A 27,395-nucleotide genomic window follows, 5' to 3' on the forward strand; every position below is an offset into this window, starting at 1 on the left:
TGAGAATAAAGAGGAGGAGATTTGCTCAGTCAAAAAACATGCACACACATGTACATGGGGATACACAGTCAGCGTCAAACGCACACACCTTCACATGTGAGAAAGACTCACACAGATGAAAAGCTTTCTGTCTACACAGGAGGCATCAGTGATGGAGGAATTAGGTTTTCTCCCAGCTCAGGGATTAAAGCTGCATCATGAATATTTAAAGGAGATTTATGCAGCATTTTTTTTTACCACATCACTTCTTCTAGTAAAGGAGGCTGACAGAGGCTAAAGGAGTCTATCAAATTATACCAAGATGGTGACGTGCTCCGCTAAAAGTTAGAAGTTATGGTTTTACAATCAAACAAGAAGAAGGTGACAGGGTGGAAAGTAGGTTAGGGTGGGTTTGACTTCATAAAAAGGCAGATTTTTCACTATCAATATTCAGTTCAATCAATATTTTGAATTGTGTTGGTGTACATCATGAGTGTAGGTTTGTGTATGGACAGTAGGGACATGTCGCTGTCAATATGTGAGTAAACTTGTTTGCACAGTTTGTGTCAGGGTTTACTCTGAAAGACCTTTTAATGTTAGGACTTTGGTTATGATTCTTTTTTGGTTCATTTCCTGATTTATTTTGAAATTGCTTCCTTGTGTCTCATGTCAGGTTAGTTCCTGTTTTTGTCCTTTTCTTCCCTCCAGTGTGATTGTCTGCCCCGCCCTAATGTGTTACACCTGTGTTCTAGTGCCCTCCTCCCTTTGTCAGTTTGTGCTGCTGTATTACTCCCTCTATCTTACTCCAGCGTTTTCTGCGTCTGTTCTGTTCTGCTCTGCCCTGTCTGTTTCCCTGTGTCTGTTTCCCAGTGACTCTTGCACTACGGTTTTGCTCCTATGTTTTTTGGACTTTTTTGCGTTTGTGTTCCTGCCTGGTTTTTCTTGGACTCTTGTTTCTGTAAGTTCTTTTTGTTATTAAATATATCTTTTTTCCCCCACCAATAGTTTTTGTTGTCTGCATTTGGCTCCTCAACCCCGCTTAACATGACAATTTGGAGTGAAGTCATATTAGATAATTCCAAAGTGCCGTCACAGAGGCTTCATCTCCATGACGACACTAGGTATGCTAGCATTTGATTGGCTGAAAGGGGCGAGACTATCTGGAGGCTGATGTCATGTACAAATATCGCACTAACTGAAGCACACATGACTTAATGTTGTCCATAATACGCTTTGTACTTTGTAGATATCATGCTACTATAAAACAGACAGCAGGAGTGTTTTCACCATCCAGAGTGTAAGTTACAGGTTGTAAACTAACCAGCCAGCAGCCACTGTGATTTAAAACCAAAACCTTCCTCACATTATTAGATTGTTAAAACTGATGCATCACTGGATCAGCAGCATTTTATTGTTGTAGCTGGTCAAGGTGGAGCTAGTTTTAAATGTGAAACCAAGGAGAAAGTGGAAGGACCACTGAATATAAAAGTGTTGATGTTACCGTGCACAGTTTTTATTTAAATGTTACGCCCTGTCTGTAAATTTTAATTGTATGAAGTTAGTCAATGAAATTAAAACATGAGTAGTTTTTTTGCAGGATGCTGAGAATCATAAAACCTGAAACAAACGGATCAAAACAGTCTAAAGGTAAGACTGGGGCTCTGTCAGGGTGTATCACTCAAGATCCTTAGACGTTGTGATGAAATAATGTAAAAAAAAAAAAAAAAAAAAAACAGCCAGGGGGTGATGTCAGAATAAAGGTCTGGACATACATACATTTACATGGCTCCCAGTACATTCATTTAGAAGAGCTCCTGAAGGTTTTACTGTCTGAGCTCTGAGTCTTTCTTACTCTAGTTAAATCAGCCACTGGCACCACGATGGCTTCTCCACCACTAGCAAAGGCTGATATATCAAACTGCTTCAGTAGGATCCATCCTCTGGGAATCATGAAATAAAATCACAGAAATCCATCCAGTAGTTGTTGAGATATGTCAGTCTGCACCTATTGAGCCTATGATGCAACATCTTTAAATAGTAAAGATCAATAATGTATAGAGCAGGGCTTCGAGGTCCTCAGGTGATGCATGTGTTCGCTGTGTGTGGGCAGACGCACATGATGTACTGTACTGATTTATGTACACAACTCCTCAAGTCTCCCTCCCCTTCTGTCTCTTCAATCCTGTTTTCTGTTGAAACTTCCTTCACTCGCCCTCTTCATCCTCTTCAAGGGTAATGTAGGAGAACAGCTGTTTGCGATGAGGCACTCATGGGATTGTAAAGCGCGTGCACACACTCGTAAAGGTACGGGATGATCCCTCCACTGAAAAGCACATCTGCTTACACAGAGGACTTGCTCAATTCATCTCAACCCTCTTTTTTCTCTCCCACCGCATCACCCACACTACAACTCTGTGAGTCTAAGTAGGACAGGCTGCTCCATATAGACTCTCACATGCAGAGACGCACATGCTGACAGGGAGCATTGCACAGGTCAGCGTGTTTCTGGACGTTACACTACAGTGGACGGTAAAGCCTGACCGATACGCAACTCATCCCAGAGCCACACTCAACAAGCTCATTGAGTGGTAAAATGTATTTAAATGGGGCTTCAACTGACTATTAGCTTTATTATCAATTATTGCGTTGATGGTTTTTTATGGAGTGATGTTACATACAAAGTGGAGCAAAATATCCAGAGCAGAGTAAAGTGAAGTCTTAAGATTGTTTTATGCAGACAACAAAACCCAAAGCTCTTCAGTTGACAATGATATAAAACAGTAAAATAGCAAACCATCATGTGAGCAGCTGAAATCTGTAAATGTTTCAATTTTTGCTTGAAAAATGACTCGAAATGTGGACACAGTAGTTTATTTGGTATGTGTCTAATTCCCTTGGCCACCATAACACCCCTGTGGTATTATTTCTTAAGAACGCCACTGCCACGAAATGAATGAATTTGTTTAAAAAGAACAATTTTCCTGTTTTTTCCCTATTAACTCCATGAAGATCATGTAATATGATCAAAAGCTCTGTAGTGGTGAGATTGTTTGTCTCAATTGCCTCATAACTTTTTATTAACCATAATGAAACTGGACTTTCACCTCGTGGTTGTTTGCCTCTGCCAACCAGCCAAGTTGCAGGAAATATGGTCACAAGCTCTTCGTCTTCAGTTACAGTGTTGAATAATGTCAGGAGGTGTTTTGGCAGAACATTATGATGTCACAGTGAAGTTGACCTTTGACTTTTAGGATATAAATTGCCATCACTTAATTTTATCCTTCTAGACATTTGACTTAAATTGCATCATAATTAGTATATGGATTTGTGGGTTATGGCCAAAACATGTTTTGTGAGGTCAGTGACCTTTGACTTTTGACCATTAGATTCTAATCCGTTCATCCTTGAGTCCAAGTGAATGTTTGTGCCAAATTCTAAGAAGAATGAGATATCACGTTCACAAGAATGAGACGGACAGACAACCCAAAAACATAACATCTCCGGCTCTGGCTGTCGCTATCATGGAGACATAATAATCTCATAGGTCCACTTTTTAGCTTTGAGGTCATGGGGTGACACCTGAGCCAGCTCCATTTACTGAGTGAAGACGCTGAGACGCAGCTGAGAGCACTCAGGGTTTGATTTTGATGATTTTGTTACATATACTGTGAAGGGATAAAACCTCTAACGATAGAAAACAAGGATGTGTTATGAGAGCTGGAGTTCCAAGAATACATCGATGATGGAAAGCAATGGGAAAAAGGTGATGGATCTATGGTGTTATCCCCCGTTTGTTTCATCTACTAATTTAAGGGAGATTGCAGTCTTGTCATTGGTCCACACAGAGCTGATGTTTTCGGTGGAAGCTTAGAGACATTTCACATGTCACATGTTTCATGTACGTCACTGTTTATTAACCTGGTATATTTTCAGGGCACTTCATCATATTTTGTTTTTATCAACACACCAACTTTTCCAATTCAACCTGGTGTGAAAACTTATCTTAAACTTAGCATTACTGTTTCCTTATCAGATTTCCAGAGTTTCCATGACATTTTATATGCACAGATTGGAAATCCGCACAAAAACAGTTGGCTGGGCGCACTGATGACCGAATGGTTCGGCTGCATACCACATGGGCTCAAATGCCCTGAGCAGTGAGTCCCCAGTTCAACTTCCGGCCGGCCAGACCATTTTCCCCATATCTCTCCCTCTCCCTGCATTTCCTGTCTGTCTCTATCAAATAAAGACATAAAATGGCCAAAAAATAACTCAGGAAAAAAAAAAACAGCTGGATGGAAATGCACTTGTTGTCATAGTGCTGCAAAACCTATCCGAGAGGAGGTCGGACTGGCCACATGACTAAAGCAGCATCGGTTTATTCAACCTTTATCAGGTAGTCTTAGTGTTTAGGCACTAAAATGAGCTGAACCTTAAACATAGAGGAGGACAGTCAGAAAACACTAATATTCATCTTTTTTGTAATGATTTTAGAAGATTCAAACATTGTCATCCTGCAAATGAGGACATCTGATCATCACACGCTCTCACTGGTCATTTTGAAAGGCAATTATTGTTGTTTAGGTTGGAGGACAGGTGGGGGGATTTCTGGGTGGGGATGTTTTCTTCAGTGTAGCTGAGAACCGGTGCAGCATAGTTTAATGAACACTACAGGAAATGCAGATGAGCTTCTGTTCTGTGGTCTGTGCTTCCTCGACCACATCTCCTTTCATGTTTGTAATCAGTCAGCCAGTAACGCTGAGAGAGAAGCTATACAACACCGATGGCTGGCAAACCTCTTCCGAGAAGGCACAGTTCCCTTTCTTTCCTTTTGTAAGCCAGAACTAGAAAGCGAAGAGAAATTGCTGGTTTCATTTTTTTTTTTTTGTTGGCCAAAAAAGGAAAGAGTAATAAAGTGATGTGTTTTGCAACCACAGCGGCACATCCCTCAGACGCAACAGACAATCACTTCCCTGGGGCACACACTAATCTCTGAGCTTTACACTGCAAAAATCCGCCGCCTGCCGAGGTTACAGCCACTATGACTAAGCGTCTTGTTCTCTTAGAAAGCTGCTTTATATACGGTATAGGAATATCTGAAACAGGAAATAATACTGCACATAATATAAAAGGCTGCGGTGGACAGGAAGAGAAAGGAGCAGCAGCAGCAGTTAGACATTAGATAAGAGGTTTAGTTCACTGGTTAGAAGAAGAAAGAGAAACCCAAAGCCAGGTGAGTGTGTGTTATATATTGGTTTATTAGCACAAGGTGCAGGCAGACAACAGAGAGAGACACATCTATAAAAACACTCTGTTTGGAACAAATAAATAAAAGAGGCTGAATCTAACCCCCATGTGGGACATTTATCAACGTTTCATGCATCTAAAAAAAAAATAAAAGTCAAAATTCACAGATAATATAAAGTGCATCACTCTACAGGGTGAAAAATCTGCTCAGCCGTTGTTGTGTCTGTAGCTAACCTTGACCTCTGACCCCTGGAAATGTCTTTGGAGGTCTTCAATGACCTTTTCTGACCGTCTGCAGCCTCGAGAAGATCAGGTGAGTTAGAGTGAGAAAACTGGTAAATAATGCAGAGATGGAAGTGTCCTGTTAGCCACAGAAGCTTACCAGGCCTCATTCACAGCTCTGTTTTTTTCAAAGGGTTAGTTCACCAAAATCACACACACACACACACACACACACATTCATTAAAAAAACCCTGTATAAGTACGCAGAAAGTTTGAGATTAATGTGCTATGATTTTGATGTGTCTGTCTGTGAGATTACTGCCACCATGTTAATACAGTGGAGTTAATAGGAGTTGTGTTTGTGGTACAAAAGAATAAAAAATATATAAGTTTAAAAAAACCTAAAATACTTTAAAAAGGAGGAAGGAGGAGCTGCATCCCTCCAGCAGATCTGACAGGTGCTTTAGTGAGGCAGGCAGAAGTAGTGAAGTCCTATTTGTCTTTCCAGAAACAACAAAATGGTTAAATCCAGAAAACTCTTTGTCTACAGTTTTCATAGAGACCATTTCTAGGGTAGAAAGTGGCTCTTCCCAAAAAATACTCCATTTACAAATCTTTTGATCATGATCATTGATATTGATCATTTTAAAGCAAAAACTTGAATAGGTAAACAAATTAAAATGCCAGAAAACCAATATGTTTCAATGATGTGCATGTGTTGTGAATGAGGCCCAGTTAATGTTTACTCACTGAAGTTTCTGACACTAGCTTGCAGCTAACAGCACCCTGTTATCTCTGCCATAAATCCTATCAAGTTAGCTTTCAGTGTTCGATTGATTGACTGAATTTATTGCATATATAACGACACAATAAAGAAACAGACGCAGCAAACACATAATGTTGTTAGCAATGACTCATGTAGACAAGCTAATAAAGTATGTAACAATTTGAAATCTAAAGATAAACTGAGGCTTTGAGAAAAATCTATGACCCACAGAACTACAAACTTAGTGCTAATCAACAGTGAGAAGGAACAACAGGCGGCTCAAAGACTCGTGGGACGTCTCTTACATTCTTTACATGAATGATTGTCACCTGAAGGTCTGGCTTCAGGATTAACTCTTCTATCTATTTGGGTAAAGAAACATAGTGAAAAATAGTGCAAAGCAGATAGAGAGACCTGGTCCGACGGCTTGGACATTTTTGGGGAAAGGTGACCACATCATTTAATTACAGGAGAAGAAAAAAAAAATCACGTTGGACAAAAATACAAATAGTCCTTTGGTGGGTCAATATGTGAGTATGTTTGTGTGTGTGCTGGTTTGCTGTGTGTTGACGCGTCAGGCTGGCAGCACTGAGAAGTCAGTGTGAAGGGTTTCAGACAGGAGGACAAGGGCTGGCTGCTGGATGGTGTCTGTGCCTCTGAGTGTGTGTGTGTGTCTGTGTGTGTGAGGACATTAATGTATAAATGTCTGAGTCTGCTTCAGTGTGAGTAAATGCTCATTTGGATTTCATTTGCTGATGCCACAGTAAACTGTTGAAATACATACAGTTAAATTTAATCTCTTTTTTATGTTGGTTAATATTGGACAAATATATTTTGCCTTGCAAATAATAAATGATCAGAAAAAGAGGAGAGAACATTTCATTGGACACAGTGGGAATATTGTCATTTTTGGCCAAGAAGAACTACAGACGGGAAAAAAAATAAATAAAAATACAAATTGAATTTCAAATGTGACTCTGTGTGTATGTCCAAAAGCCCAGTTTGCCCAGCGGAGTGAATCACACTGTGCCGACGCATTATTATGAGGAACAGCGTGTGCTGAAGTCAGGACAGCATGGCATGGCTGTGTGTGCATGTGTGTGTGCATGTGTGTGTGCATGTGTGTGTGCATGTGTCTGCACATGTGTGTGAATGTCCAATGTGGTTTCTTGCCCACTACCGCAGCCTTTCTCCCTCATACTGGATCAAAGGAGCCATGAGTGTATGAGTGTGTGTGTGTGTGTGTGTGTGTGTGCATAGGAAGCACAGGGAGAGGGAAGAGGTGCACAGAAGCGGAAGCACAGCTGATTGACAGTCGGCATGGTGATGGAGGCGGGTTCTAGTCCTCTGAAGCATGGGGATCGAGAAAGGAGGAGAAAAGCAAAAATAAGGGAGGAAAGGAGGGGAAGCAGAGTAAAAGAATGGTGTGGACAGCAGTGAGGAAGAAGAGAAGGAAGAGTAGAAAAAGTAAAAGAAGTGCATCAACAAAGAATAATTCACTCAGAAAGGTGAGGGTGAGGAGAAATAATAAAAGTGTCATATAAGAGAAAGTAAGATTTGAAAAAATAAGAGCATAAATTAAAAAAATGTTTATGCAGAGGGAAAAGAAGAAAAGAGGATGAAAGGGAGAGATAAAGGGAAAAAAGGAAGAAAGCAGGTTAGTAAAGCTGTCACAGAATCCTCTACAACTCATCTAACAAATATCAAATAATTGACCAACATGAGAAATGCCAGATTTCATGATGCTCACCATCTCATATTGGTCAAATATTTCTATACCATACACTTGTCCATGCAGTAGTGTCATGCAGCAGAGGTGACATGCAGCATCTCAGCACATGCTCACACACACACACACACATCTGCACTTGCCCTGTCAGGATTCAGCTTACGCTCTCAATTCTCTGACCCAGTTACTACTTATACCGCCTGCGTCCTGCGTCCTGTCCCTGGGCTCTGCTGGAATAACAGTGATGAATGGATCCAACGCGCAGAGACGAAGCCAGATGCTCCGTCTACTAAAGTAGGCCCGCAGATAAAAACTAATTATATCACACTGTACTTTTTCTGTTGCGAAATTACAGATAGAGATTAACCAACACTTACACTGAACATCCACAGCATTTCTCCCCATTAGAAATACACACATACACCTCTGTAACCATGGTAACACAAGCTACCCCATGCCATGCAAACAGCCAGGCAGCTAAGCGGTGAACATGCCAACACAAATGTCTGATTTAAATGCACATCACTCCTCCCACTGTCACCAGCATCCATCCCCACCGAGCCTCTCAGCCACCTCAGTGGATCACACACAGGACGTGAAGGCGGCACCTTCCTACATTACACTGGTGTTGACTGACATTCAGTGGGAAACAGAGAAACGTAACGTCACTCAGAGCCAGTTTCGTTCCTCAGCAGACAGTACTTGCTCTTCAAATAATCTACAATGATGATGAAGTGTTGGTAACCTGAGACAATCACCGCTACACAACAGCCCTACCAGGCGCTCACTATCATCAGCCGTCTCAAACTACACAGGATACATTTTCTCGTCCCTTCGTCCCTGCAGTCGAGGTTTTGGCAACACAAACCTTACACTTCCTGACACTGCTGGTTTCTAGAGTGGCCATCCTCTGTGCTGCTGTTTTCACACCACATGCACTCACATGCATAGTTTTCATGAGGTAGAGAATAGGATGGAGGGTATTACATGACAATCCTACAAAACTAGACTGCTACTCCTCTGAAGTCCCAGTACGACTCAGAGTGGAGTTACAAAAACCTGGAGCTCAAAGATGCACAAAACTATCCTCTCCTCCATTCATGTCTACAGCATAACCTCTGCATCTTGTCAGTGCCATAACACCACTGGATGTACTCATGGACGTCTGCTGCCTCTCCTGAGGGGTCTGACTTGGAATATTTTAGCACCACTACAATACTTTTATAATTCTTTTTCACAAGTTTAATTTTATTTAACATGTGTTCTGTGTCGTGCCTCAACATCACCTGTCAAGTAGTATCTTTACATACACACTAGTCCCTGTTTTGTATTATCCGGGTTTTAATGATTCTCGGGATATGATATAGAATATGACCTGAGAACAGCCACAGTGGGTTGGTTAGATGAGGACCTGAGGTGACAGGCTCTTATAGTTTGGGCAATGGTCAAATCTCCTACACATTATCAAAGTGAGCTCCTACTGTTTCTGTCACATTAGAAAACCACTCACGCTGAGCCCACATCAAGGTTTGTATTTGCAGCAGCAGATGTGGATGTTACATATGGCACATCCCAGACTCTGTCACTTAGTTTCAATAAACACAGGACTTCAGTGTTGATACCCACACAAAAAAATTTATACTGGCACAGCCCTACTGCTGAAGTGATTGGAGGACTTGCTGCGCAGGATTTCTGTACCACCAACTAGAAAATCTCCCTTTTAACCTTCAAGTTAAAGTGGATTTGTTCATTACATCTGTAGGTTTTACCATGGATTCACCTGGTCACAGAGGTTTTACCAGTGTTCTATTGATACACCAGCAGTTATTGTGGCTGGGAGCAGGTGCTACTTTCAGACCTGACCTGCTGCCATTTTTTGTGACTGGTCCATTGTTGACATTGTGCCATGCTGTAAGGATCCAGTGAAGGCCAGTTTAAGTTTAATGGCCAAGGTTTTTTTGTGTTTGAGGCCTCCACCAACAGTGGTCAATTCATTCATCATCAAGGACGTCGTCGCCCCGGTAACCTTTATTCTGTATCCAGATCGGTGAAAGACTTCTGCCCTGTGACGCTGTGGTCTACAGCAGATCTCTGTCTGCATCTCCTTCCTAGTCCTCTGCTGTTTGGTTCATTTATGAACAAGTTACAGTTCAAACTTTTTAACAACTTTTTAGGGATGAACTCACTTGTGGTACCAACTCTGTACTCTGCACACATGTGCAGCCGTGGGAACTGCATGGTGTCAGTGTAGGAGACCATAAATACTCACTTAAACCCCCATGCAAAATCCTCTTTCTGCCAATGTCATGCACGGCCCTGATGTATGAAGTGTGATCACTGTGTGATGATGAAAACAAAGCGACACGAGGAACAGGAGTATGTATGGAGAAAAAAATTAGACCAGACTATTGAAAAAAAAAAATTCATATGCTGACTTCTAAAATGGACCACACACTGAAACACACACCCACACACCAGAGACAGTCCTCTTTGTCTATTTCAGTATGAGCAGACAACCAGAGACGGGGAGACGGAGGATTTCATTAGACACAATAAGCATTCCTGTGTAGAGCTGCGTCTCCTCTCTGCAGTTAATTATCTCCAATATGAGACAACACTCCAACAATTCATTTGCATCATAAGCAACTGAAGAAGTGTGTAATACACGGGACTTGGGCAGTGATATTCAATGGCCGTGTTGTTTCATTTATTAAAAGCAGCGCTGCTTATATTATCAGGGCAACAATTTGACAGTCTCCTGCTGTCAATTAAGATTCATTTTCAAGAATTTACTATGCAAATTGACTCGTGTGTATTCACAACTGATTGAAAATTGAGCTGTAGAAGGCAGCTATTCAACTTTCCCCGACAGAGGTGACACTTTGGATCAAATTCATGGGGCGACTGATTTCTTGCTTCTCATAAACAGGTTCAAAAGATTAAAAAAAAGAAAAGCACTGAGAGCAAATAACTGGTGTGTGCGGACGCTCAGTCACAACAGAACAGGAAGTTGGTGCACAGTTGTGGCCCTTGTGGTGTAGTGGCTGCGGGGACTCATTTGTGGGTACGCAGACGCTGATGATGAAATTTACATCATGCAGACTCTATCGGGACCTCACAGACTCACAGTTATGGAAAGTATAACACTGGCTTCACAATGAGGTCCCACCTCCCTCATGATACAAGATCAAAGTGATAAACATGCAGTCTACCTAAGGACAGCTGTGAGTTCATAGTTATTCATCAGATTTACAGTTTACATTCAGAGACATCTGATAAAACACATAAAATATTAAGCATCACTGAAGGTTCAGCTATCTTAAAGCATGTGTGGCCATCAGATATAATGCAGCTGGAGCACCATACATCATATATACTGCACAACTATTCTAAAGAAAAAGTACTTTCACTGGTTTTACACAAGTTTACTGGTAACACTGTTTTATAAAATAAAACATACACTTTGTGAACTGTTACTTTTACTCACAGTCTCTATGTTTTGGATTTTCATGTGGTCATTGTTCAAATTAGGTCAAATTTCTCTGAGTACATTTGCTGAAAAATGAGACTGTGCTGGGAGAGTCAAAACTACCATTAAAGGCTCCATGAGTTGTCAGTGAGAGAACACACACCCACATCCTCTGATATCGCTCTGCCAGTTACCACTACACACAAGTGAGGTTTAAATGGTGTGTGGGGATAGTCGCCCCAAATCAATTCACGTTTTATATTTCACTGGGTCATGTCCTTGGTATTTTTGCGTGAATTTGAGGACGTTCACAAGACGGAAGATAAATTTGCTGGATATTTTAAAGGCTGATTCATGTATTATTTTCTTGACTCAAATATTTATATTCCACTACTTATATACCAAAGAACAATGAGTTTGTATTGCCAGCAGAATTATATTCCTGACTGTGTGGAGAAGGTTTTAAAATCATTACGTTCCTATTTTCTTCCTCAGTGTGAACAGCTTCAAGAATTACAAGAGCAGCAGCCTTGAAAGTAAGAGGCCCTTGAAAGCAGTAAGAGCAGCTGACATCCTGCTCTCTGAAATGCTACTAATAACACTAAGGGTGTCAACACACACAGACACACACACACACACACACACACTGAGCACACACAGAATCAAACTGAGGTGAAGAACAAGTAGGAAGTAAACGAGGTTGAAAGACAAGAAAGGACTTAAAAGCCATGACTGGAGGATGAGGATGACGAAGAGGCCTTAGCAGACTGACCGACGGCAGAAGGGAATTGTGGGATATGTCTTACCAGGCTTTTGCACCCCATGAGCTTCCTGCTCTCCATTCTCCAACGCAGTACCAGTGTCTGCACACACACGCACACACACACACACACACACACACATAAAACAATCAGACACATTACTACCTATCTGAGTGCTAATGGCTTGACGAGATAGAAAATCAAACTGCATTGTATTGGTTTGTATGTGGAAACATGACAGACTGTCCGGATTCAAGTGGAAACTACTGACCCCGACCTCTCAGGATTTTCAAATGGCCCCTCAGTACAGTTGTACTATATGGGGTGTGTGTGTGGTGCTGTGTGCCTGTGGGAGCTATGGTCAGGCAGAAGGCGGCACGTATCTGCTGGTGTCAGGGTGGGACGCTGGAGGAGGCGATGCTGTGTGACATCCGACTGCTGAATCACTCCACTTTGCAAGACACATCACACACGTGTACAATTATATAACACACAGATAACATACTGTATCAACACAGCAAGGCTCTGACATGCAAGGGCACAAATGACTCACAAACACACACATAAACATGCACAGAAACACACATGCACACACACAATACTGATTTCAGTAAGTGGGGAATGTGTTGAGCTTCACAGTTTGTTCTCCCATAAACTCACCATTCACACAGGTGGCAGTGAGCTATAGTCGCACACACGGTGCTGGTCTAACAACAGGGAACAAGTCAGGGGTCATAGTATTGCTCAAAGAAACTTTAGGAAGCCAGGGATTAGTGGATAACGCACTACAGCTGAGCCATGGGGGGTAAGGGGTCTATATCACGAAGCAGGTTCAACTTAGTCTGGTTCTCTTTGGGTTACCTGAGCCTCACATCCTTTATAACCAGCATCATGAAGCTGGTTATCAAATTGCTCAGTGAACTCTCACTGTGAAAAGGTCATGAGTGCAGAACGTTACACCAAAAAAATTTACAATCAGTATTTCTGACCAAACACAGTATCGCTAAGACCTTACAAACGCACCCTTCACAAAACATTTGATTAGCTGTGTTTTTAAGTTGTTTACATCCATGTTTGCTCGCTTACACTCTTCTTCTTCTTCACTACCTTTGCCGGCACATTACCGTAGTCTGTCACCCCAGAAAACCTGAACTTGTACCTGAAGATGGTTACTGACTAATCTTTCTTTGTGATGTGGGCCACAGGACTCACCGTGTACACACACATACAGTACACACACACACATAATATACAGCCCAGCATGCAAGCAAAGCCATGCAGATATCACAGATAGGCATGCAACACAGTCCGACACGGGACACAAATACCACAGAGCGCAGGACACTCATCAAACACACATCAGGCTTCAGGAGTGCACATTACGTTCGCATCAAGGCACCAGAACAGCACCTCCAATTAAAAAAAAAAAAAACAAATCTGTGCCTCCCCTGTCTAGCTCTCCTGCTGACAGAGGACAATAAACTGCGGACTGCCTAGCCCTGCTGTTTGGCACTCAGGGTGTCAGCACGTCAGCATTTGTCCAAATGCACACTGCGTGCCAGAGTTGATCACTGGCAACACCACCCACGGCCCGTCCCGCAGCCGGCTGCCAATGACGAGTGCCCACACACAGTCTGACTGTCTGACCAAAGTGTCTGTGTAACCAAAACAGGCCTGAGAGCTGAGTCATCCTGCTTTCACTGTCACTTCCTTTTATCTGGTTATGCACTCAGCTGTTTCTTTGACCCATCCACTGTTTATCTGTGTGTTTACTTACCTTCCTAGCTGCATGTCTGTGTTTCTATCTCAGCAACACTTTATTTCTCTGCAGTTTAATAAATCTAGACTACTACTTTTTTTTTTTAATCGCTGTATTTCCATCCTGTATCTGCGACAGCAGCTGTTTTCTCTCTTTTACAGATGTCCATCAAGGCTCTTGTGAGGACACTGCTGTTGTAATGAAGCAACAACAGATGTTATTTTGCTTTGTAGGTGTGTGTGTTTTTGTGCAGTGCAGGTTGTGGTGATGAATTTTGTTCTACCTGTGGAACATTAAAATATGTTTTTTTGTACAGCTTCACTATCTTGTTAGTGGATTGTTCAGTGATGTTGATATCATAGTTTGGCCAGAGGTGCAGAAACCATATTAGTGTATCACAGCTACAGTTACAGGGAGATGTGCGCTAAATATTGTGCTATTTCAATAGGAAGCAGTAGTCATCAGCTAAGCAGGAAATAAGGCAAGTCTGTTTGTGCAACGCCTGCACAGAGTCAGTATGCAAACAACCAAAGATCTATCAAACCTGGCGTTATTTTGGTTCTTCTAGTGTAAAAGTCAACTATATTTAACTATATTTAATATTGCAACATTAGATGAAAGGTAGACTGGTATGTTTTACTAGTTTTGTTATCTCCTGGTTCTGTTCTGCTATACTGTCTATACTGTGTCATGTTTGGAAAATGTAATTAAATTAGTTAAAATTAAGGCTGCACAATTAACTGAAATATATATGGCCCAGTGCAATATCCAAATCGCAGGAGCAACATTTTTTTTTTTTTTTTTGATGTAGGTAAAATTTGTCACACAGGAAAACAATCAATAATTTTGCAGTGGCTCTTTCAAAAATTTATTTTAGGTAAAAGGGGCTTCTCAAACTGATTCCTGATCCCTGACTGAGGTTATTAGCCTGCAGTAGCCATCTATTCATCTATATACAAAACCATTAAACCACCAGCATGTTTTCTAAATGCACAGGAAAACCAGCTCGAATATCGGTTCCAAAAAATAAATATTAAAAAGAACATGTCCTAAATTTTATTTATCTGAAAACATATTCAAGCAGAAAAAAGCCCAAAAACATGGTCTATCATCAGTTTGAAAAGTGATGAGTGAAGAGGAACCGTGACACCCTGATTGCCACTGTGCCATGATGTGACATGTTTAATATGTAGCTGATAACACAAAGCCCATGACCTACGCTTTTCTATTTATCCTGGCCTGTCGGTCAGGGACACGGAGCCTTGGACAGCAGCAGTGGGGTGAGTTATCATCATACATGCAGACCTTGGAACTAAACCTTGAACATCTTCACTTCAGCAGATGAGCTGCAGTGAAGGTATTTGAGCTGTAAATGTTCAGAGCGGTGTCACAACTTCCTGTTTAGTTCCCAAATTCTACCAGTCAGCTGGGATATTCAAAGCAGTGACCGCTACTCTGCGTAGCTTCCGGCTACTATCATCCCTGTGGCTGAATGACAGCCCAGCAGATCAAAAATGGCAGCCGATGTCCAGCGGTGCCTGATACTATCAGTCATTTAGGAGAAGCTGCAGTTCATGTTACATAACACACATCCTCACCCCGTTTAAGATAATGTAGATACAATCAGGTCCAGGGGCACAAAAAATAAAAGTACAATGTCATTCAGGAAAATTTCAACCAAAACACAGACTGCCTTTAGTTTCATGAAGGTAGAAACGTTTGTGTTTCTTTTTACAATTATCAAGAGTTTAGCTCTTATTTAAAGCTGCACTAGGCAACATTTTTATATTAATTGATTAGCTCTCAGCCTCTGCTAGCTTTCTGGAGCTAGCATCTAGTAGTAGTCATTAGCATCTTTTACTAGCCCACAGATGTCCTGCTTGCAAACTTCACTCTCATCGAACTCTTCCCAGCCGCAGCTGTTTTCAGTGATAGTGCTCAGATAAACCCAGTGTGTACACACCTCTCCAGCAACAAACAGCAGACAGACACAGTTAGCAACTAGCCCGTGAATATAGTGAAGCATTCAGAGGATAAAGGGTCAGATCTTTTTCTCAGGAGTTGGTGGAAAGCAAGACAGAGCTGAGTGAGAGTGAACATTAGAGTTAAATTTGCCAGGTGACCAGAAACAAAACTCTAAATGAATCCTAATGAGTCTCTGTGTTGCTAGACATATGAACAGGTGAGATACTTGATAACAACTTTATAAGGTGATATATATCAGTGTTGTGTTTTGCTCTGTGGCCCCAAAATAGCTACGAATGAAAAAGTAAGTCCAATAAATACAGCTTTAAGTTCATAGGTATATAAATGAATAAAAGTCAACATCTTCCCGCTTACTACAACACAGCTTTACTCTCAGGTTTCCAAATTTTAAAATCTCAACCTTTGAGACTCTCATTCACCACCTCTGTACAATGGACATGAATGGACAGTTTTTTCCCTGTTATGCTCAAAGTTGTTGAGATGAGGTTTTGAGCACCACAAACAAAAGTCACTCCACCGCTTCAAGCAGGAGACTCTGCAGTGGATGCCCGTTTTGGTGCAAATGTATTTTCCTGTAATTGGGTTGAACTGAGACTTTCATGATTTTAGCTTTTTTAATTTCAGTGATCAGTGGCGATTTCTTACAAGCAGTCCTGCTTTAACAATTTTTGATGACATTTTTCTGTATATTTACTTGTTTGTGTTTCTCTTTGCTAACCTGCTAGAAGGCAGGGAGGTAGGGAGGAAGTTATTGGTGGAATCAAAGGGCCCCGGACAAAACCTGCCTCTCACCTCATTTCTCTTTTCTCTATTTTCTCTGCCTCTTAATCCTCCTGATCAGTTCACTACCTGCCACCACGTTTTCATCTTGTCCTGGCAGCACTGTCAGAAGTCCAAACAGAAGGAAAGAGAAGGACGTGACAACACAGTCCACTGTCACAATCACCTCACCTGCCCTGGTGTCGTCGTTGTCCAGCAGGGGGATGTAGTCCGTCTTTCCCACCGTCTCCCCGACCTGATCGTCGAAGGGCTCCGCCTCCAGCTGAGCCACAAAGTCCCGCTCCACCAGGCTCTCCGGGCCCGTCTGGGGAGCGCTGTCTGTCAGCGCATCACTCAGACTTAGGTCTAACTCCGCCATGACTGCACACAGACAAAGAGACACAGGAATAAACATGTTGCCACTGCATAAACACTGCTGTCCTACTCTAAACCAAACAAGTCACAAAAGCAGGTGTTCATGAAACATCAAGAAAATAAAGAACAACTTATCAAGGGGTTAATAGTTTTAACCATTGCTGTCCTATAAATACTGTTAATTTCTTAACAGGGGGGGGACATTTTTTTTAAAGGACCAGTGCATAGGATTTTGTGGCATCTGGTGGTGAGGTTGCGGATTGCAACCAACCTGTAGGAGAACCTACGATGGCCTCCGGGTAAGGTAAAAACGCAGAAGGCCTTCTCTAGAGCCAGTCCTCTGTTTGTCTGTTGTGGGCTACTGTAAAAATATGGCGGCCTTCATGGAAGAGGACCCGCTCCCTGTGTGGACACGAAGGGCTCATTCTGAGCTAATGAAAACATAACAATAGTTTCAGGCGATTACACACTGATGAAAACATAATTATTAATATCATATTTCCACCAACAGATCCCCATAAATCCTACACACTGGCCCTTTAAGAAAATGTTTTTCTTATGTACAGTATATTCTTATGTACAGTATATTTGTTTTTTAAGAAAAAACAAATATACTGTACACAAATTATCTTGAAGGCAATTTCACGGAAAGCTACATCACGATTTTAGGCCAATTGGTAGATGCAAATTACTCCCCAGTCATTCAAATGAACCCTAATGACTGCCTGTGTTGTTAGAGGTATAAACAGGCTCTGCAATATTTTCTCCTCTGCACAGACTTGACTGAAGAACTGACTTGAGCGTTTGCAGGACAAAAGATATCTGGGTGTCCGGGTTAAACAGTGAAGGTTTGCTTGGCATTTAGCTACAAAACCACTGTTTTAATTGTGAAGCATCATCATTTGTGAAACACCATCGTTCAGTCCGAGGGTCAAATGATGCTGCTTCACAGTGCAAAACAATATGCTACAAGTATTATTCTGTATGGTTGGCACTGTGTTTTTGTCACCTCAATAATAGGTTATTCTTGAGTAAAACTGTAATATATCCATATAATCAAAATGAACGAATTACATCAGGAAAGTGTTATTTTACATTCAAATTGTTTAGTTCAGTGCAGTTCTGTTCTTAACTCCATTTACTGAAATGGAAAGAGAAGTAGCCTATATTTCTGAGAAATGATCACTTTGAAATCATGGGAAAATCTTAAACACTAGTCCTAACTATATACTGGATTACAGTCACAAAAATGCAACTGAAACAGTGACTATATGTAACATAGACTGTCTAAAACAAATGTTCCCTCTTCAGCGAAATACAGCCAAGTTTTATCCTTAACCTCCAACAATTTTTAAAACGTCTTTTTTGCTTTACATCAAAAAATCTTATTAAGTTATGGTTGTTTTTGCAAAACCTACGCTATTTTAATATTATCAAATATCAGCTGGAGATTAGACACTGGAGCTGAAATGGAGACATAAAGAAGTAAGAAATTGGGGGTAAAGTAAAGAGGAGGAGCAGAGCAGAAGCAGAAGAAACTGAAGAGATGAAAATGGAGAAGTGGTTAAAGGACAAAATCACTGATGTGAACTGAACAGGGCCTCAGGTTTGTGTCCTGAGGAGGCATCACAGTGGCCAAAGATGCTGCAACAAGACCAGAGGACCCTGCTGAAGTGTCCCTCAGCAACACACTCACTGACAACAAGCTGCAAGGCCTGAGCCTGATCTCTGCGGCAACTGCACAGAAACACAGCTCTAAATCACCGACGATAACCTAAACATTATACCACTGTCTACCACAGGGAGGCACCGTTTCAGTTGGGATTATGCTGCATGAAAGAAATGCATGACTTGGTGTAACACACAGGCACAATCTGTACCTAAACATGGACTCAGACACAAAGAGACACACATCCAAGCAGTCATCAGCTCATCTGGGAGTTCAGCTGACCAATGGCCACCAGGGGAATTTGCCGAGTCATGTTGTGTCATCTTCCAACTATAATGCCAGATTATCTTCGGTGCCAGCAGCAGCCGGCCTTTCCCCTGCTCTCCAGACACTCGTCTCCATTTTACAATTCTCCGTCCATTATCCACCCTACACTACACCTAACATCTCTGCCCTGTGAAAATCATCTTTGTCAGACTTCCCTTTCTCACATTGTTGAAATGGCGAGTTAGGGTTCAAGGTCTTGCTCAAGGACGATACAGGAGAGCACACTGTCTGCAAAGAGGATCAGGCCTGAGACCTTTGAGTTGTTACAGTTTCCTTTCTATCTGGCTGCCCTGCTGACGGCTCCTACACCCACGCATCAATGTACCCTTCTTTCTTAAACTGCAGCCACCACTATAATATATATAAGTGGATCTAAACTTATTCACTGAAAGTACATGTAAACATATTTTCATTAAAAATACACTTTTATGCAATAAAAACTAACAGCAAATATTTTTTTAAGGTTTGAGATCTGAACTTTAATGAATTAAATAAAATATTTCTCAAAATCAGTTGCAATCCTCAGAGAGAGGCAGCCAAAGCTCAAATACATCTCCACAGCCCCATCTGCTGGATCATCCATTCACTCAGTGCAAAAAGAACAGGTACAGGTACACAACCCAAAGTATGTTTGTGTAGCTCTGGTCATATAATTTTGTACTGGGGTTGTTTTTCATGGTTTGGACAAGGTCCCTTTAGTTTCCCCAAGGTCCCCCACAATCTCAATTAGTACTGACTGGACTGATATGAGCCTTGGACGTCTAATATGCTGTATAATTCACCACTTAACCTTAATATTCGCCTAATACACTGACAAAAACACACTCTAGGGTCAAGTTTAAGGGAAGTTTAATGCTTCTACACACAATGATAATTTAGACCAAAGTGTTCTTCCTGTTTTGTGTCAGCAGTTTGGAGAAGACCCTTTGGATGAAGTGTTACTGAACACAGCATGTTCATGGCGTGCTCATTGGTGGTGTTTTGGAAGTGAGATGTTGTAGCAGGAACGTTTCCAATATAGATTTGAGTTGTTCTGCTGATATTTTTTGTATTTTATAAGTGTGGTTAACATTTTATCACAGCTCATTTATGAGGTGACCAATACATTGAACTTTACTTGTTTTAATTACCGTGCCTTCTCCTTATTCACAGATTTTGCTGAGGACAGTGAAATAAACAAACCAGACAATCAAAGTCGATAACTAATGAGAAAAGTTTCCAGCAGCTGCAAAGGAGCCATAATGCGACACATCTGCATCTAGTGGACACTGAGGGTGTTGTGACAACTGGACAAGCAATCAATCAATCAGTCACATGGACAGTCAGTCATCCAGCCAGTAAATTAATCAGTCCTCAGACATTCAATCAAATGTTGAGTTAGTGAATCAGTCAGCAACTGTGCTTAGTTTTCTGACGAGGGAATATAAATAAACTAAACGTAGGCGTACTCATGCCTGACTGCCAGTGTATCAGCAGCAGTAAATGAGACCCCAGTGCTGAGACCAGGGTGTGTCACAGGAAGACTGTTGCCTACTGCCTCGACCACAAAGCCATGCTGGTCAGAGACACTGCCCCAGTTTCCATATTTAACCCCACATCATATGTGTGTGTGTGTGTTTAGCATCCAGTACGTCACTGGTGCCAGCTGCAGAGTTAGCAGGGTGATCCATGCCACCCAGTCTACCAACCAATTTCATTTAACAGTCATTTCAACAGCTGAAAAACAGACAAATCTAGTTTTGTTTGTTCTTATATCGGCTCCTTCAGCTTTACAGCAGGTCCCCACATGACCACAGGAGCAGAACCTTTTCATTAGTCTGGTCCTAAAGTGGGATGGATTTGGTTTGAGAAAGTCACAAACTCGAGGATCTTTTGAACCTGGAGAGCTGCCTTAGTGTGAGCGGAGCTACAGTTTTCCTCCACCTCCTGCTCACAACTGTGGTGTGGCCACTCAGAAATAATTTGGATTCAACAAAGGAAGGAAATCCATGGAAAAGGCAGTTTCTATTGTGTTGTCTGCTAACAAATGTTCGAGAGCATGTGTGGATTAGTTGTGCATTTATGTGTGTGTGTCTGTCTGTGTGTGTGTGTGTGTGTGTGTGTGTAAACCCATACATGTCTATATGTGTGCACTCACAGGCTGATGGGTGTGTGTCCCCCAGCTGCCAAAAAAGCAGAGGTGAAGGTTAAGCCTCTTTTTAATCTGCTGTGACACACCGCTATTGTATGTAAACAAAAAAGCACAATGACAAAGCGCACATGATGATAAAGCTGCAAAAACAACTCAATTTATCTGACAGATCACAAGGCATGGAGATAAAAGCAACTAGGGCTTGCAATTTTTATGACCAATATTACAATTACAATTTAAATTGAAGCTTTTTTTTTGGTTTGTATTAATACTGTTATTGTAGAAAGGATTATCACATTATCACTATCTTGTCTGTGCATTATATGACTCGAATAAAATAATACAAATATAAATAAAATACATTACTGAGCTGTTGGACTACTATTTTGAGTTTCCCCCGTGGGATTAATAAAGTATTTATGTATCTATCTATCTATGCAAAAATTGTCAAATTTAGCCTACAGTTAATTAGTATATCACATTAGCGGCATGTTTGACATTCAGATATTATTCTGACATTCAAAAGTGCTGTTATATCCATTAAAACAGCTATATAGTTGGCCAGTTATTGTAATAATTACAAACTGCTGCTAAGTCAAACCTGACTGTTATGCTAACGACCCGACTTCCTCCGCACCGTAGCTGTTCAAGCTAACATTAACGTTAGCTTTACAGACTGACAGGACAGCTTCACCGCCTCAAGTCTCAACTCAAAACTTTTGAGGTTAAAATCTTAAAAACTATTATGTTTTATTCTTAAGTTGTATTATAAGGTATTGATATCTCTGTTCACTATATTTCGCACCCAGCAACTGCCAATCTGCCAGCTACCTGTGTGAAGCTGACGTGAGGCTAATCACCAGACTGTTCATGGAGAAAGCTAAAGACATTTGTTGGTCGTTTATGAAAAACAAAAAGACAAAGCCCACTCCTTATTTTTGTGCTCCTTTTCCCACAAAACCATGTAAATGTATAGACAGCAGCAATTTTTTTTTTTTTTTTTTTTTAGCTAACGGACAGAAATAACGTTAATTAGCAACAGCTGAGCAACACTTGCAAAAGCTAATGACATTGATGGTTTCTACCTTGAAAAACAACTGTTTGTTCAGACACTATTAATTATATAAGCCTCAGATAAAGCACGGCTCTTGTCATTTGAAAATCAGGATTTCGAAACAAATGAATTTAAATGAATACTGTTCGTAGCCAGCTAAAGGCTCCAACATGCTATAAGTAGTGACCCATGTGTGATCTCTAGCCGCCCCTGTCTACAACAATTATAGTGTACATACTTGTGCAAGCTGCACTGTCAAGACTTGCCACTGCTCTCCAACACTGTAGTGGGTGACCAGCCTATAGCGAGCACACAGTAATGTGGCTATAGAAGAAGAAAGCAGGAAAGGCTGAACTACATTTACATTTTCTATATGCTGAGGTTCAAAGCTGGTGTGCTGGATTCTCCTTTCTTTCCTGTTATTCTGGTCTTATAAACACCTTGGTTATGTGATAAATGGTGTGTTTTGGAAGGGGGTGGAGAAGGACGTGACTGTGTCGTGGTTCCTACAGACGAAGGAACTAAAGAAGGAGCCTTGCATGGTTAGTGCTTCTGCAGACCTTGACAAGCTGGGTTGGCGGACAGGCCGCAATTATGTAGTCGTGAAGCAAGCAGCTATCTTAATTCCTTCTGTACCACTCCATCAATACAAGCAAATGATCTGACTGAGCGATTATGGAGGCATGAATGATGACTTCTCATGGCATCACTTCATCTGATAAATTAAAGACAAAAAATGATTACATTTATCATCGCATCGAGATGCACAGCAAACTTCTATCATAATCCTGCATCATTTCTCAGCTCTGAAGTGACTTTTAAGGAGCAGCAGAGTGTCGATTTGAAATATTTCATTTAAAAAAAATCTTTTTGCTGAACAAAGTTGCTACAAGATGAAACCTTAATCATACAGTGCATGTTGACAGGATGAATGACTGAGAGAAGATCTGTAAATCTACAAGGGAGTGAAAGAGACAGGAGAAGAGAAATGAGTATGTGAGTGGTGTACGTGGAGGGTTTTTCTATAGGCTTAACACCGGCAGGCTCCTTAGCTGTTGTCAGGGTGATGGGTGACATAACACATGCAACCTAATCCCAAAAATCACTCTGCATTTTCTCTTCTTCCTGTTCCCTTAATATACGACAAAACAACGTAATGTCATGCTTGATTAATCCTGAGGAAGGTCGGGGGTCAGGGTCTGCTACATGAACCAGCCTTGGAGACTTGTATCCTGCTCAAGGACACTTGCCCAGGGCGGCCCACCTACTCCTGCAGTCACCTCCGGCTCTTTAGTGGAGACATTGCAAACATTATGACATGACCTAGACGTGAGCCCAACTTCCTTGGTTAAACACTGAATAACAGTCTAGATCGTAACACATTAATGATAAGATTTTTACTGTTCATAAATCATTAACCCTGTAACATTTTTCAGCTCAGGAAATATTGTGTTGCTTGATACATACTTCTTACATTCACTTGAACATTCCAGCTGCTGGTTTGAAACCAGATACCTACCAGCTGCTGGGATATCTAGTGTGCTCTAAACTTTGCCGCTGAGCAAGGCACTGCAGCATTAACTGCTTTGGTGCAACTATAATTATCTCAGATATGTGAAAAGACAAATGCCTCTGCTCTGGTGTAACATGGCTAAAAAAGAGAAAGAGAAAGGTTCATCCTGTGTCACACAAAGTGCTAGATCACTTTCTGTGAAGTGCTGCACAGTCATCATCAAACCCTAAATGATATCCTTGTGCTGCTGGAGGGCCGTGACAGACCAGTGTGCCGTTAGGAACAGTGGATTTTAACAAAACCAGACAGAACAACTGAAAATTGGCAGTTTCAATGTCAATATTTGCCTCCAGCTACACTTACACCATTACTTTAAGGGTTTGGGCAGTAAATGTGGAGCTGTTCACTGTCCAAGGTCGATGTGGCTGTAAAACAACTGCAGGGCAGCTTAATATGCCTACATTACTACTTGCGGACCTATGATTATGGGAGGTCACATGGACAGAGCACTGAGGGAAACGCTGACCCCTCTGGAGTCTGGTTAGGCCTATGATGTCACTGATGGTTGGATAATGGGCAGGATCCATCAGGCAGAAACTTGGACTTTGAAATGGACAGTGGAGTAACAGTTATACTATTTGTAGGAGCAGTTCAGAATAGAAGTTACTGAACTTCAGCATTACATTACAGAAAAATATAAACATCGCCACTAAAAACAGACAAAATCTAAAACCAGTTAACAATCTGTAGCAAGTCACAGTGATCTGAGTGGACTCAAAGTCTGGGATACATTCTGGGTGGTGGTGGACAGAGTCACTACTAAACGATATTTAGATTTTATTGCAACTTGGGTTTTATTTTTGTAGTTTTAAAGACATTATTTCAACCAGCTATGACGACCTTGTCATCACCAAAGTAACTGTTGAGATCAGTCAATTAATCCATCGATATTTGTAAAAGAAACATGGACCTACTCTGAACTTTTCTTTTTTTGGTTACAGCTTCTGTAATGATAGGATTTGAAGACATCATCTTGCACCTTAAAAATCTCTGACAAACATTTTTCACTATTTTTTATTTTATTTTCTCTTCTCACTGTATAGGAGCACTGTGTGCACAGCAGCACAGTAGTTTCGAATACAAGCAGGAAGTCAAACCTAGATATAAACAGAAATTGGTCCAGTGTGTGTAAAGCTCACCTCTTACAAGGATATTTGGCACAAGTCTTATCTAAAATCTTCAAACTGATAATCAGAACAATAAACATTGTCCATTGTTACACGTTACATGAGACCAAACTCTTCATAGTGCAGTAAAAGTTATACTGTAGGTGTGAAAAAAGTTCACTATCTCATTTTCTTTTGTTGTTTTTTTAACCACATCAAAATAATTGATTTGCACATTGAACATTTGAAACGATAACAAGATAAAAATCCCCCTGCATCATCACAACATTGATGAATTTTTTAGCCCAGATCAGATTACCACCACGGGCTAATGTATTCCAGTCATTACCTCTGCCTGCTTCAGACTGCATCTGGAGACACTTTTACTGCAGACAACAGCTTTTTGTCCTGTTGTTACCATTAAACTGTCTGTAATGCACCCATTACATAGTATTCTACAAATCCTTCTGAAGATGACACAGTAAAAAACTCCCTCACAACATAGAGTGAATGGTGAGATAAGAGAAAGGAAAACTGATAAATGTGCCTCAGACAGATCATCAGTGAGCTTGTTCATGTCTCAGAGTGAGCACAAGTACCGAAAACATAAACTGGTCTGACCTTTGAAGATGGACATTTGTGGCTTATGGCTATAATAATGGGCGGGTGTCCTCCATCTTTAATATCACTCCCTATGGGATACCTAATGAAACTATACAAAGCACTTACTCACACACATGTATCATGAGTGCAGTGTGTGGTTATGCATTAACACACACAGCCTCAACATGGTCTGGAAAAACAAAGTGTTCGGTGGCCTGGGCTTGTAGCCACCGTGGAGAGCTCACCTCTGATGTCACTTTCTAAGAGAGGTGGGACATTTCCTCTAAATGCTCGGCTTATTCAGTTAGCATGCGAGTGGGTGTGTACTGCAGGAGTGTGTGTGTGTGTGTGTGTGTGTGTGTGTGTGTGTGTGTGTGTGTGCTTGTCTTTCTAAGGCTGTGTGGACACATTTTGACCATTTTTTTACAACTGCAAAGGTCTGTTTGATGGTTAACTTAAGGTTAGAGTAAGGGGCTGGGGAACGCATTATGTCAGTGAGTGTCCACATCAACGAGTATGTGTGTGTGTGTGTGTGTGAGAGAGAGAGAGACAGAATGGGAGCTGGTTTCACTGCTGAGACTGAATGAGTTTATGGCTCTGTGGTTGTCACTGCTGCTTCTCTTCTTCCTGTTGCTTCACACAGATGAAGTAAAATACTGATTGAAGAAGCTTTAGAATTGAAATGATTTTTACATTTTCTTCACTGCTCTAAAATCATCAGAATCATCAGACGTCTGCAGCTAAATCATGTTTCTGGAATAAATGGTCACGATTAACAATCATCATCATAATTTGCCGACAAAAAAATATGGACTCATTTTCATTATTATGAAAGATGAGTTCTCTTAGTGATTCTTCACGGATCTGCTCACCTGTCTTTAACTTTAATATGGAAGAGGGTACACTACATGTCTGTGTTGTTTACCACTGAGCACACCACTATATTGTGTGTGTGTGTGTGTGTGTGTGTGTGTGTGTGTGTGTGTGTGTGTGTGTGTATTTCAGGGCCATTTCCCTTTTTTCATTAACCACACTCTGTTTTGGTTCCAGCTGATGTACAGAAACAGCTGATGAGGGACTTTTAGCTCATGCTCACTTCTCTTTCTGTCTCTCTCTCTCTCTCTCTCTCTTACACAGACACACACACACACACGACCAGCTCACAGTGATAGGAATATAGATGTACAAAGATTGCTAGATGATTGCTTACTGCACAGCAGCTTTGACTGCTTATCATTGGGTGAAACAGTGGATTCAAAATCATATCAAATCATGGGAAAAGAAAATGAGCTCTCCTGAACCAAATCTGCAACTTGAAGAATTTAATTTAACTTCTTTTAAGCTGGAAATTCACACCACCAGTATCCACACTGGACCTCTGCTTTGGTCATGCACAGTGGGTATGTGCGGTATCTTTACAACTAGTTTACATGAAAATGTTCCAGTACAATCCTTGCTACCATATCCTATCTATATCTGGATGGTTAACAAGTAATCAATTCAATGACACCAGGGGACTCTGTGGTTTCCTTTGTTCGACCAGTTCAGCGAGCTGTGGTCTGTCAGTCAGTAACTAGCTTGTTCTGGTCGTTTCTCTCTTTTGGTAGCCTGCTCTGTAAACCTCTGGGTCACACCCCACCCCACTAATCAATGCACACATCAGAGGGGATCTACTTCAAAGGCTCAGCGCTGGTATCTATATGTGTGTCTGTGCCAGTGTGTGTGAGAAGGAGGAACTATAAGCAGAGGGTACCATTATTCACACACACAACATGACCCTCCCTCTCTGAGTTTACATGAAAGCAGAAGGAGGGAAGGGAGGCAACAGACTCTGTCATCTGATACCTGTTCACACCCTGTAAATCATGACCCCAACTACG

At 41.3% G+C, this 27,395-nt stretch overlaps 1 protein-coding gene across 15 annotated transcripts in view; it reads right to left on the reverse strand.

Moving 5' to 3' along the window:
• The window catches only part of LOC139625543 (microtubule-associated protein 4), a 118,541-nt gene that overhangs the window by 72,235 nt on the left and 18,911 nt on the right, over positions 1-27,395 (reverse strand). For 9 of the 15 annotated variants that reach the window (XM_071485606.1, XM_071485612.1, XM_071485604.1 and 6 more), the window contains exons 2-3: positions 16,870-17,058; positions 12,219-12,275 (exon numbers count right to left, since the gene is read on the reverse strand). In XM_071485606.1, coding sequence (XP_071341707.1) covers positions 12,219-12,275; positions 16,870-17,056 — 244 coding nt within the window. In that variant the 5' untranslated portion in view covers positions 17,057-17,058. Of the gene's footprint in view, positions 1-12,218; positions 12,276-16,869; positions 17,059-17,323; positions 17,567-27,395 lie in introns of those variants that run through there. The other 6 variants (XM_071485605.1, XM_071485613.1, XM_071485609.1 and 3 more) reach the window with 2 other exon arrangements.

The sequence above is a fragment of the Trachinotus anak genome, unplaced genomic scaffold, assembly GCF_046630095.1.
Source record: "Trachinotus anak isolate AG129_WGS33_773 ecotype Australia unplaced genomic scaffold, CSIRO_AGI_Tana_v1 ptg000009l, whole genome shotgun sequence".
In the NCBI taxonomy this organism is placed as follows: domain Eukaryota; kingdom Metazoa; phylum Chordata; class Actinopteri; order Carangiformes; family Carangidae; genus Trachinotus; species Trachinotus anak.